Source organism: Sinocyclocheilus rhinocerous, unplaced genomic scaffold (genome assembly GCF_001515625.1).
Source record: "Sinocyclocheilus rhinocerous isolate Xijiao unplaced genomic scaffold, SAMN03320098_v1.1 scaffold865, whole genome shotgun sequence".
In the NCBI taxonomy this organism is placed as follows: domain Eukaryota; kingdom Metazoa; phylum Chordata; class Actinopteri; order Cypriniformes; family Cyprinidae; genus Sinocyclocheilus; species Sinocyclocheilus rhinocerous.
The window spans coordinates 52,524-66,397 of record NW_015646167.1 but is presented as its reverse complement, the minus strand read 5'-3'; the positions used below and the strand labels follow the sequence as shown (position 1 = coordinate 66,397).

The window sequence follows — 13,874 nt, the reverse complement described above, 5'->3', positions numbered from 1 at the left end:
GAGCTTGTAACACTCCAAAGAGAAAGGAAAAATTGAAATCGCATCATATGACCCCTTTAAACTCGCGCTAGACTGAAGTCAGGCATACTGTTCTTTTAACGTTAAATATTCTTTGCTCGCTTTCTCTATATGTGACCCTGGACCACAAAACCAGTCTTAAGTTGCTGGGGTATATTTGTAGCAATAGCCAACAATACATTGTATGGGTCAAAATTATAAATTTTTCCTTTATGACAAAAATCATTAGGATATTAAGTAAAGATCATGTTCCATGAAGATATTTTGTAAATTTCCTACTGTAAATATATTAAAACTTAATTTTTGATTAGTAATATGCTTTGCTAAGAACTTCATTTGGACAACTTTAAAGGTGAATTTCTCAGTATTTGGATTTTTTTGCACCCTCAGATTCCAGATTTTCAAATAGTTGTATCTCAGCCAAATATTGTCCTATCCTAACAAACCATACATCAATTGAAAGCTTATTTATTCAGCTTTCAGATGATGTATCAATCAAAATTTCGAAAAATTGACCCTTATGACTGGTTTTGTGGTCCAGGGTCACATTTTATAATCCTCTATCTGCCCTCATCTTTGTCTGTTTCTCTCTTTCCCAGCATGTGAATGTAACGGTCACTCAACTAAGTGTAGGTTCAGTATGGCCGTGTATCAGCAGTCTGGTCGAGTCAGTGGAGGCATTTGTTTGAAGTGTCGGCATCACACAATGGGACGCCACTGCCAGTTCTGCCAGAACGGATATACGCGAGACCACAGCAAACCGCTCAGCCACCGCAAGGCCTGCCAGCGTCAGTAACAAATGATTTGTCTGTGTGTTTTATGTGGAAATCATGTTAAAGCTGGTCTATACATGAGTGAATCATTCTTGCCGTTCCACAAGTGAAAAGAAAAACATGTTTTTTTTGGCTTTGCCATCTGTGGGGTCTGAGGTGTGTGAAAGGCAGCATAGTCTGTGTCTATGTTATGGCTACACTGAGTGATGGAATGTGCACTGAAACTTGCCCTTTGACTGCTCTCATATCTATGGCATGCTCACGGAGCATTTTAGTCAATGTCCCAATATAACATCAGTTTACACTGCGTGCTTGTGCATGAATATCATACATCAATGTTTATTTGTAAATTAGTGTGCAAGTTCATAAAATGTATACAAAATCTAAATTATGTCTTGATAATACCATAAAATCTCTGCTAACATCTAAATATTTGAATTGGGTGATAGAATTATCTTAGAAATTTGGAAACTGGAAGATTTAGAACTTGTTAATGTTAAAACAGACCTGACTTTTTAAGCGTGTATAAATGTTTGTAGAACGGTTGGAGCTTTGTTTGGATGAAGAAAGGTTGAGCAAAAGCAGAAAAGCAGATCTTTCCTCTCAATGATCTCCCAGCCATCACACATATGTTTTATGGGGGAAATCTTGCTCAGGGGTCAATGAGACGTGAATTACAACTGAAGACATGAACCACAGCTGCCTTGTTCTGTGTAGTATTACTCGTCATTTCCCTTCATGTGTCTAAAGCCGCTAGTCTCACACTAATACCCTTAGTCCTACGAAAATTCTCTTCTCTCTTCCTTCCATTTTTACATTACTCTTGTGTGTTCTTATAAAATTCCTAATCTTTTTTCTTCACTTTCATTCTTTCATTTTCTATTCGTCTCCCTCAGCATGCAAGTGCCACCCCATGGGTGCAGTGGGCCGTTGGTGTAACCAGTCCACAGGACAGTGTTTGTGTAGAGAAGGTGTCACAGGACAGAGGTGTAACCGTTGTGCCCCGGGATACAAGCAAGGTCATTCCCCTCTTCGGCCATGTATCCGTAAGTATCACACCTTGCGTTTTGATTCTATTCTGTATAATAACTAAAGTTGCTGGACATAACAAGCAGTGTTTCTAGTAATGGTATACTGATATATTAGCCAAGATTAGTAATCAGCCCATATCTGACCATTGACCGATAACCATGTTCTCTTGATGAACAGACATGTTCATCTCCCCACCTAGTAAGTTTCAAATTTTAGTCAGTACATGCGCAATTTTAATTGAGCTACAGCATGTTTTTGCCTAGACATGCTGCAGTCTTAATTTCTCTGTAAAGTGTGCATGACACAATGCATAAAATACATATCACACATCAGGTCTTTGTCTTTCAGAACATGCGCACAACACAGTCCCATTAGCACATATACATACAAGACAACGTCAAGGTCTGACTTGGTCTGAAATTGGACTAGTGCGATTTCAGTCTGACTAAAACAGGTACCTGATATTTTCTTTTAAAGATCATTTATTGCTTTAGTATAACTTTTGAATTTTTACACTGCATGTAAACGTCCTTAGCAGCTTTCAGTTGATAGTAAACTATTTCTGTTTTCATTTTTGTGAATTTGAGTAAACGTTGAAAATAAACAAATTTATTTTCATTTCATAAAGTCTGTGTACATCACACTTGCGATCACCAAATCAGCATATTAGAATGATTTCTGAAGGATCATATGACACTGAAGAATGGACGCTGAAAATTCAGCTTTGCCATACCAGGAATGAATTACATTTTGAAATATTTTAAAATAGAAAAGGGTTATTTAAAATAGTAATAATATTTCACAATATTCTTGTTTTTACAGAATTTTTGATCAAATAAATGCAGCCTTGGTAAGAATAGGAAATTTCTTTGAAAAACATTAAAAACTGCCTTAGTGCCTAGTCCGGTGACCGTGATCATTTGACCAAGTACAACATGTTCCTGGATCAACATCCTTGTTGATCCTGGAACAACATTCCAATTAACCAATCAGAATTGAGGGATAACTTTTCAGGAAATGTCTGTTTTAGGCTTACGATCAGGGTTAGGTGCTTCTACACCCTTGTTAATCAGCTATCATTTCCCTCTGATTTTAGGAATAAATTATGGGTAGGGTTAGGTTTAGGGGTAGGGATTGGGTTTAGTCTATATTTTTGGACAGTAATGTTCATCCAAAAGACGTTGATCCATCTTACTTGGCAAAATCACGGCGACCCGCCTAGTCCATTTTTTGGTATCTGCTATAGTGTTTTTCCCCTGGTTTATTTTTCATCTCAACTGCCCTTGAACCAATTAAACGGCTTAATTTATTTAAACTCCAAACTCAGTATCATTGTCCCTTTGCAAACTACTGTTTGTTTATGAAGGATTTAGTAGAAGCCACTTTCTGAAACTCTTAACGCCTTCCTCTCATTCCTGTGAATAACTGTTTCCATACAAAGTCTTGAAACTTCTCAGGTGGTGCCACTTGGCTTTCATCAACATTACAATCAGCTTTCCTGGATTTCTAGGTGCTTCATTTTCATTACATGATAATCCAATGAGTATTGCTGCGTTTTTATTTCTTGAAGTTCACGTAACGGCGCAAGCCTCAGGGAAAAGGATGACATGGTATGGCGAACAGCACCTGTCGTGGTGCACAACCAGACCCGTTTCCCTCCCAGCACGACAGACTCATAATTCTTCACGGGTTACGGCTGAGTGATAGAAGAGCTTGTTTGTTGTTCTACATGGATCGTCTCAACATGGATATTTATAGCATGAGCTCCCGTCTTTCCAGCACCAAAGGCGAGCCGCAGCTAAAAACATAACCAACAACAGCGGGTCATTTGCCACCTCTCATGGAGCAGGAAACGCAGCCGTCGTTTATCACAGGGAAAGTGACCCAGACATTAGATATTATTAGCACTTGAAGATTTTGTGGGGGTTTTATTTTGGATAACAGTGACCAGGAAGTCTCATGTTATCCACATTAAACTCTATCTATATAATACATACTTTAAAGCAAATAGATTTCTTCAGGTGTACATTTGCCAGCTCTTACACCCAGTGACCTACTAAATGCCTCAGACTCAAAACACTAAAATGGATTTGAAGCTGTTTGACGTTTGATATGATTTATTGCTGAGGGACTTTAGCGTTTGGGGGGTTGGAAGAGGAGGATAAGGTGTCAGTGTCCCAGTTGTGTCAGAGATATGGGCAGAAGTACAGAACTCATGGGTAATATATGGTTGACCCAGCTTTGCAGACCATGGTCTGTATGTATGCGTGTGTGACAGAGGGCATCCTGATAGCGGCCCTATTGACCTTTAAGACCACACACATGCATGAAATTGTCTGGGCTCACACACTATGACAAAAGTACACTTGTTTTTAACACAAGCATTCCACATGCACTAAAAGACTACAGGGCAAACTGCAGTCAGAGCACACACGTCCCCTTTCTCCCTCACACACTCACAAATGGCAAGTATGCCCTAATGAGCCACCACAGGGATTAGAGCGAGTCACCCACAGCGGAGGTGTGAAAAAGAGGAAGGACAAAATGAAAGGCACACAAATAAACTTGTCACTGCTTGCTGTAATTTAATGAGACCCTCGTCCCCCTTTCTCTCTGTCTGTTGTTCGTTCAGGTATTCAGGAGTTTGCACCACCCACCCCAGTTTACCAGCCTCAGTACAGCATTGGTAAGCAATTGGTTCTTCCTTATAAACACACACACACAATACTTTTATTTTGAGTTTTCTGGTACACTGTTCATTTGTGAATTGTCATCTTTAAAAACAAATTTTTTTCAATTTAAAATATTCAATTTATGATTTGTTAATGTTATGTTTTGTTTACATATATTGCCAAAGCTTTGTACGCAAAAGGAATGACAAGAAACAACACAATAACAATGAAATAATATTCAAATAAGATGCATAGTCAACATAATAAAGCATGTTAAAAGTTATTTGCTGCCCCCTAGTGGATTGTCTAACAATTGTTTTCGGGTTAATATGCACAGACTGCATGTAGTTCATTGTTATTTACCCATTCAGTGTCACTATAGCTTTCTGACCACATTAATTTCCCTGATAAAAATGTTTTAATCTTTAGATGCATTATATAGTTTAGAAAGGTAATAGTATGTCTCTTCATAATAAGCTGCACAATTGGAATTAATCATGTTCCTATAATTAATAGTGTGGGATAAGTAATCCACCACATTTTACATATTATTAACCTATGTATAATTAATCATATTAGTTGTCTTTGTAGAGCTGCTTTGCAGCAGAATTTGAATTGATCTCCTATTTGATTTAGTTTGCATCAGTGATTCTTATTTTGCTGTTTATTACTGTGAAGCTGCTTTGAAACAATTTGTATTGTATAAAGTGCTATAAATAAAGGTGATTTGACTTGACTAGTATACCAATAATTATAATAATTCATGGCTTTCCTATTTTTTTTTTCCTATTTTCCTATTCTGAATTTATATGTAGACAGAAATCTACATTAGCATCATCCCTTGTAACTGCTAATGTATGTTTTCTCTATTACACAAATCAACATTAGAATTACTCTTTCAGGCTAAATATACCTTGAACTGTCTCTGCAATTATTTGAACAATACTTTATGATATCCAGTCACATTTTCTGAAATTGCAAAAGAGTTTTATCCTGCTGTTCATTTAATGACACTGGCTCAGACTTATAAGCATTATTTTAAATCTATATTATTGTCTTCTGATTCCACTGGGACCACTAGCCTCTACTGACTCCCTACAAGAACCAAGTATTGACACCAAACAGAGATAAGACCGAGAAATATATCCCTTTTTTAGGGGCCTCACAGGAGTCTCTGGATGACCAAATTAAGTATTTTCCAAGGTGATACTATCTTGACATCTGGCCTGGTGACCAGCAGACAATAAAAACCTCAGAGCAGACATTTTCATTCTGAATAAAATGTGTTGTACCATTGACAGCAACAGAATATTGTGCAGTCTGCCATGATTATGGTAATATACCTGCCACAGCTGCTTCGCTAATATCTAAAAAAGTGCAGTGTAGTCCATTACTGCTGACTGATTTCACACACTTTATTGTGATCTGCACTGAGTAGACAGGCCAACTCTAGTTCTCTGGAAACTAAAGAACTGCCTTTACTACTCCTGGACCCCTGTGCTCTATTAAATACTTGAATAGAGATATAGAACAGCCCTTCTCTTTGCATTGGAGAGATTAATACTGGTGCAAAATGTAATTTAAAATAGATTCCAAAATATGTGTGTTTATTAACATTTTAATTCTTGCTTTTTAAGAAATGTGTCAAAAGTAAACAAAAAAAAAAGTATTTATTTTTTAATAAAAAATTTTCAAAGTGTGATTAAATTCTCTCTCTCTCACTGCAGGTGAGGAATGTCTTTCTTACTGTCCCCCTTCCCAAGCAAGAGTCAAAATGAATTTAGAGACATATTGTCTCAAGGACTATGGTAAGTTCTTAACTAAGGAATTTGGTTTATACCTCAAAATAAAAAGGCAATTGTGTAAGTTAAAATTAAGAAATAAAGCCACTAAGCTTGCAAAAAGGTGGACAATTTCCAGTAAATTTCGGAAATATTCCAGAAATTTTGGAAACTTTCTAGGATTTTTGGAATATTCCAGGGATTTTTGGAAAGTTTCCGGAAATTTTCCACCCCTTTGCAACCCTAAAAGCCACACATTATGTGATATAAAGTCACAATTATGGGAAACAAGTTTGCAATTGTGAGATATGTAAATTACATAAAAAGTCAATTGCCTTTTTATTTTATTTTTCTGAGGTGGAAATAGGAATATGGCAGAAATATATAACCGGTCAACTGTTTGGAAGAATTACGATTTTTTTTTAATGTTTTTAAAAGAAGTCTCTTATGCTCACAAAGGCTTAATTTCTTTTTTTTTAAATCAAGTATACAGTAAAACAGTAACATTGTAAAATAATTTTACAATTTAATATAACTGTTTTGTATATTACCATATTTTTAAATGTAATTTATTCCTGTGATGATACAGCTGAATTTCCAGCAGCCATTATTTAAGTCTTCAGTGTCACATGATCCTTCAGAATCCTGTTCTGGTGCTCAATTACTATTGGCGCTAATTTATGGGATTTTTGGAAAGTTTCCGGAAATTTTCCACCCCTTTGCAACCCTAAAAGCCACACATTATGTGATATAAAGTCACAATTATGGGAAACAAGTTTGCAATTGTGAGATATGTAAATTACATAAAAAGTCAATTGCCTTTTTATTTTATTTTTCTGAGGTGGAAATAGGAATATGGCAGAAATATATAACCGGTCAACTGTTTGGAAGAATTACGATTTTTTTTTAATGTTTTTAAAAGAAGTCTCTTATGCTCACAAAGGCTTAATTTCTTTTTTTTAAAATCAAGTATACAGTAAAACAGTAACATTGTAAAATAATTTTACAATTTAATATAACTGTTTTCTATATTACCATATTTTTAAATGTAATTTATTCCTGTGATGATACAGCTGAATTTCCAGCAGCCATTATTTAAGTCTTCAGTGTCACATGATCCTTCAGAATCCTGTTCTGGTGCTCAATTACTATTGGCGCTAATTTATTAATAATGGTTCTTATTATAAATGTTGACAAATGTTTTGCTGCTTAATATTTTTGTGGAAACCATGATACATTTTTTCAGGATTCTTTGATAAAAAATAAAATACAGTGAACAACCTTTACAGTTATTTTACAGTATTTTAAACAGTAATAATATTTCACAATATTACCATTTTTGATCAAATAAATGCAGTCATTTTGAGAGATAAGAGACTTCTTTCAAGAATATTTAAAAAATCTTAATTATTAAACCTTTGGCCAGTAGTGTATATAGATTTACATTCTTTTTTAGTAAGTTAAGTTCTTCCGTAGTATGTGATGCATGATGAAGAACTTGATGGCTGGAATACACTACACTTCTCCTAAAATCTGAACATATTTTAAAACACTAAGCATCATACAGTTGCCAACTTTGTAAATGGTTACACAAAAAAAAAAACTGGACATCATAGACTGAACGACTGAGGAACACACACTACCTGACAAATAATTCCAAACACAACAATCTGCAAAAAAACTGTGCCTTGTTGCTAGGAGACCCATGACAAATGAAAACAACATTGATAAAATCACCTTGAGAGATAAGAGACTTCTTTCAAGAATATTTAAAAAATCTTAATTATTAAACCTTTGGCCAGTAGTGTATATAGATTTACATTCTTTTTTAGTAAGTTAAGATCTTCCGTAGTATGTGATGCATGATGAAGAACTTGATGGCTGGAATACACTACACTTCTCCTAAAATCTGAACATATTTTAAAACACTAAGCATCATACAGTTGCCAACTTTGTAAATGGTTACACAAAAAAAAAAAAACTGGACATCATAGACTGAACGACTGAGGAACACACACTACCTGACAAATAATTCCAAACACAACAATCTGCAAAAAAACTGTGCCTTGTTGCTAGGAGACCCATGACAAATGAAAACAACATTGAGTTCTAAAATCAGCTCAACATATGAAACATGTTTGATATCCTCTGACTGAACGGAATCGTAGTCCGCAGCTAAAAAAGTCAGAATCTTAGGCCCGGTTTACACTAGTGCGTTTTCGTTTTAAAACGGTGTTTTAAAAACACTTGCGTTTCAGAAACGTTCTCCGTCCACATTACACAACCGAAAACGCATGTCACAACAATGAGCATGATGTTATTGTTTACACGGTCGTCTTGGATACGCAGAGTGAATGTTGGCAGCCATGCCATCGTTTTCAAAATTCTCCGTTTTGTTCCGTTTACACTGAAACAGAGTTCTCAAAATAAAACGGTCTGCAGCGTTTTCGAAAGTCTACGTTTTTGAGGGTCGAAAACGTCAGAGTAGTGTAAACGACAGGCATAACCGTAGCAAAAGTTATGCATTTTAAAACGAAAATGCACTAGTGTAAACGTAGCCTTAGACCATCACATACTACAGTATTCGACGTTCTGTAAAATCTGTCACCTCTGCTGAAAATCTTTGACTTGCTTCGACTTTCGGCATCTAGGGTTGACTTTTCTAGACTACAAATTGAGGCAAAAGTCTTTTAATGTGTTCCAGTCTTTAGTCACATTGTCTAACATCCGTGTCTGTTTTCTGTCATACTTTTGTCCCAGTGCTGAAGGTGCAGGTCAAAAGTAAGGAACGTTCTGGTCCCTGGTGGCAGTTTTCCATATTGGTGCAGTCAGTTTTTCGCATGGGCTCTTCACATGTAAAGCGAGGAATTCAGGCCCTCTGGGTTCCAGATCGGGACCTGAGCTGCGGTTGTCCTGCGCTTCAGATAGGCCGCACATTCCTCCTGATCGGAGGGGAGGAAAGCGGCCGGAGTTGGGTCCCCGAGGAGAGGCGGTTAGTCGCAGACCGCACCACAATGGCTTTGCAGTGGAGGGAACACTGGAGCCCCAAATTAAGAGGCTTCCGCGGGCAGGACACCCGGGGGAAGTGCCCACAGGGAAACACCACTGCACAGAAACACTCTCACCCAAGCTCATACGAAGAATACACACCCCCACATCTTAACAAACTGCAGTCTGAGCCACACAGACCAAATAAACATACACATACGGTGCATAAACAGCATCATTTAACCACACAATCTGGAGGATCAGACCTCACACACACACACAAAAGAGGAGGAACTCGGGGCATACAAAGAAAAGACACAGAAACACACCTTGAGGAGGACAGTAAGGCTGAAAACGTCACTCAGGAAACACACCATGTATTGCAGCACACCCAGGATCCTTTCTCAGGTACTTCAAAGACGAGTCAGGCCAATGAGCATGAGCAGTACCACCCGACAGCATGTCCAACGTGGTCACCTGGGCCAACTGTCTAACAAAATGAGATACTGTGAGCAGGAATAGGTTTTAGGATTGAGTGCAGATTCTGAGAGAAAATTGCGTATTGATTTCCTTCAACACTGTTGAAGTGGGAAAGGCTTCCATGTCCTCATCAGCTCCTGACGTCTGGGGTTCGTATGTTCCTTGAGTTTTGATTGAATGGACTAAACTGCTTCTGATAGGCAATGACTTGAAGAGGTCACGGGCCAGAAGCGCTCAATAATTATTATCTGCTATGATTTGAGATTTATGAGTTTCAGACATTGCAAATGTGTGCTATCTATCCTCCATTTTTGGGCATCTGGCCCTCGTACACAAAAAAAATAAAAGAAAATTAAAAAAAAAAAAAAAAAAAAAAGACAATTTGCAAAAAAATATACTTGCTCTCAGGACATCCAAAATGAAGATGAGTTTGTTTCTTCATTGGAACAGATTTGGATAAATTTAGTATTACATCACTTGTTCACCAATGGATCCTCTACAGTTAATGGGTGCTGTCAGAATGAGAGTCCAAACAGCTGATAAAAACATCACAATAATCCACAAGTAATCCAGAAAACTCCAGTCCATCAATATCTTGTGAAGTGAAAAGCTGTGTGTCTGTAACTGTTCTGATGAAGAAACAAACTCATCTATATCTTGGATTTTTGTGAACTATTCCTTTAAGAAATGCCTGCGGTGGGCTTGAGCTCAGCCAAATGCATGGTAAGGAATATTTCAGTTGTCTCTAATCTAGGCAGTTTCACAGAGCCACTCATAACAATTGAATATTCACAGACTTTTATGTGATGTTGTGCTATATATTCATCACCAGATTATAGAGCCATTTGTATTATTTTTTCAGATTAAACATGCAGGTATTTTTCCATGTCACATACTCTGAGAAATTTTGCACCTTCCCTCCAGAAAGAGATGCATCTAATCCAAATATTAAAAGACTGAAAATCACCATATTTTATTCAAGATGTTACTTAAATGGTATCCTGTTCAGTCCACAGTATTTAGTCTGACAGTCAGACATGTAAGACTCTTATTGCTGGATTGTAAGAGGCACATTGTTTTCAGATTCCATCATTGACAGACATGTTAAGTGTGGCTTAAGTTTGTGTGCCCGTAAGTAATTACATTTTTTTATTGTTTTTGTAAATTTCTGTGGCTAGAAAAAACACACACACATACATACACACACACACACACACACACATATATATATGAATCACTTTGGCAATGAATTCAGACTGTATACAACAGATCTTTAATATGGTGCCTTTTAAAGTCTTATTACTTGTGAATATTTTAAGCTATCATATAATATGTAAATGTTATAATTATATAATTATTTGTTTAACAAAATGTGACAAAACGTTTTTGCTTTTTGTTTAAATTAACGCTCTACCTCATAATAAATATTGTTAACAAGCCTTGTAAAGTAGTTTATTTAATTAATACTTACATTTAATAAATGTTTCCATTTCAAAGTATAGAAGGTAAAAAATCTGTGCAAAAAAATGTACGAAAAGGAGAGGGAAAGATAACATGATTCATTTATAGAAAAAAAGTAATAATGAAAAAAAGTTCACGCACATGAAACTGAAAGAGGAAAGACAAATGGAGAGAGACCGTAAAAGCGAGCGAAACGGCCAATGATGCACCTGCTTTGTTTGCACAGGAAACACCTGTTCCCAGCCTTCCTGCCTGGCTGACTGACGACAGTTAATTTAATGTAAAAAAATTCTCCCACAGCTTGAAGGACCAAACTGCCCCGCGCTTGCCTTGTTTTGAGAACAATATTGCAGGAAGTCTTTCTCGCTAACTCTCGTGCCCTAATATATCCACATGTCCTCTATTTTGTCTAGCAGCCAAGTACGTGTAGGCCTATCGGATAACACACTCCTAACACTATCAGAGCCCCCGTGGACACACAGTTGTGAGATGTCTAGATGCATGGCATGTGCGACATTTTGGTCACATAAAAAAAAATCCCAAACTCACCTGTATATTTAATCATGAATTTAAAGTAATGTTCTGGGTTCCGTACAAGTTCAATAATCGACAGCACCTGTGGAATAATGTTGATTACCATAAAAATAAACTTCCTCTCACCCCTCCTTTTCTTAAAGAAAATAAAAAACAGAAAGAAAAATAGAAAAAAAATTCTAAAAACAATCTGTAAACAATAAAAATAGTAATACTGTTTCGGAAGTCAAGGAAGACGTAAAGCGTGTTAACACGATTATAGTGTAAAAATAAATAATCTTCTCTGTGAGAAGTTATATCCCATTGTAGGAATATCTTACTAATCTTTTCTGTGTAAAGTTACATCCCATTTGAATCAGGTCCCTGACGGTAACAATTTTAACAACTTCGTAGCCATGACAACGTGGCTACGTAACCAGCAGAAACGTAAAATGACAAATTGCACAGCTTTGCAGCGCATATCACATACAGGTATACAATTCTAAGCTTCACATTTCTGCTTTTAAATCCTCCAAAAACCTGCTCCCCTCAGTTCCATTGTACGTGCCTCATCTGTCATCTTAAACTCGATTTAAAAAACAAAATCGAGGCAGTTTTGATTTTATTTATTTATTTTTGTATTATTTATTTTTTAATAATTTTTTGCGGAAATAAAAATATGCTACAAATGCTGTTGACCGATTTTTTTGTTTTTTTTTTACAGGAATGAAAACGAGGCTGTGAGGATAGAAGGAAGTTCAATGGATTGTGCTGTTAACAACATACCGATTGTTGAGAAAATTTTACAAAAAACTTAATTCTGTAAACAAAAACTTCTTAAAACAGCTTTGAAATTTGTGAGTTATTAAAATTACGTGATCTGGGACCTTTATACAGGTTGTGCCCTTGTAAAGACCGTAAGTCTATCCCTCACAGCCTCTTTACATTCACATAAAATTCACTATGGCTTCTAACCTGACTAAGGTCTATATTCTTTTAAGAACATACAGACAGACTGAATACATGTGGGATAGATGCTGAGTTCTGGACCCCGCGTGTTACTGGCTGGCAAGAGGAATTTTTACGAGACATGAGGCCTACAGTACATTACAGAGGCAAAGTTCAACAAGCTCTACCACACTCACGCTCGCTCGCTCTTTTTCTTCTGTTCTTTCTCACAGTGTGAGTAATGATACTGCTGATTGAACCTCATTGTTTAATAAGCCTTCCTGAACATGTTGCTAACACAGTCTTGTTGAGATCATGCACACATACACAGACAGGCACAGGAAACCAGATACACACGCGGCTTCTGTTAACCCGAGAGTGAAGAGGTCAATCCAGTTGATCCCTTGCATGCATGCCTCTCATACGAACACACTGCGTCCATGGCAACAAGATTCCTGCTGGCTGTTAGCTCTAATAAAACTGGTGCCATCTGTGGTACATATATACTCGTTCATGGTACCACACTGATGAACCTCAAAAACAAACATACATAATTTGTAAAACATACATCCATTCCAAACAATGACAGAATGGCAGTCGTGACCTCAATCTATAAAATCAACTTTAGGTTTATAGTGGACTGTAGCCTATGTCATCATTATGTTCTTCTAGTTGATACAATTAAAATGAACTTCAACCTTCCTGATTAAGCTTGTCTGACTGAGGGGTTATACTAAAAATACCTGCCTTTCAGAAATTGTACTCCCACAGGCAGACCTTGCCTTTTCTGTATATGCATGCAGGAATGCTTGGGTTAATTTCAAGCCCTAGAAACTCCTTTTTGCTGCAAAGAGAAATCAGCGTAAAGTTTTTTTTCTTCAGTGGAATTGCTGAATATTATCCCTAAATATTCCAAAGTTTTGTCTACTTGTCACTCCTTTGTGACATAGAAATGCTCCGGTAATTTTTCTGTAATTACAGTAATTTTTCCTCACCATTGCCATCTAAGCCATTATTCTGTCAAAAAAAAAAAATGCTTTACAGCAGAAATGCCCAAACCAGTAAATTTAAGTATAAATAACCCATATAAAGGTTGGCCCATGATGACCTTTGATTTGGCCCACCATGCCACATATCACGAGAAGGGAAAAAAATGCCATTGAAGCATATTTTCATTTCTTAAAAAATTAATTTGTACATACATACAT

General features: G+C 36.7%; 1 protein-coding gene across 4 annotated transcripts in view; it reads left to right on the top strand.

Annotated features, from left to right (window-relative positions):
- The window catches only part of LOC107707055 (netrin-1-like), a 22,652-nt gene extending 12,876 nt beyond the window's left edge, over positions 1-9,776 (top strand). For all 4 annotated transcript variants that reach the window (XM_016510933.1, XM_016510930.1, XM_016510931.1 and 1 more), the window contains 5 exons: positions 618-806; positions 1,688-1,837; positions 4,456-4,509; positions 6,223-6,303; positions 9,037-9,776. In XM_016510933.1, coding sequence (XP_016366419.1) covers positions 618-806; positions 1,688-1,837; positions 4,456-4,509; positions 6,223-6,303; positions 9,037-9,758 — 1,196 coding nt within the window. In that variant the 3' untranslated portion in view covers positions 9,759-9,776. The remainder of the gene's footprint in view (positions 1-617; positions 807-1,687; positions 1,838-4,455; positions 4,510-6,222; positions 6,304-9,036) is intronic.
- Positions 9,777-13,874: the final 4,098 nt, after the last annotated feature.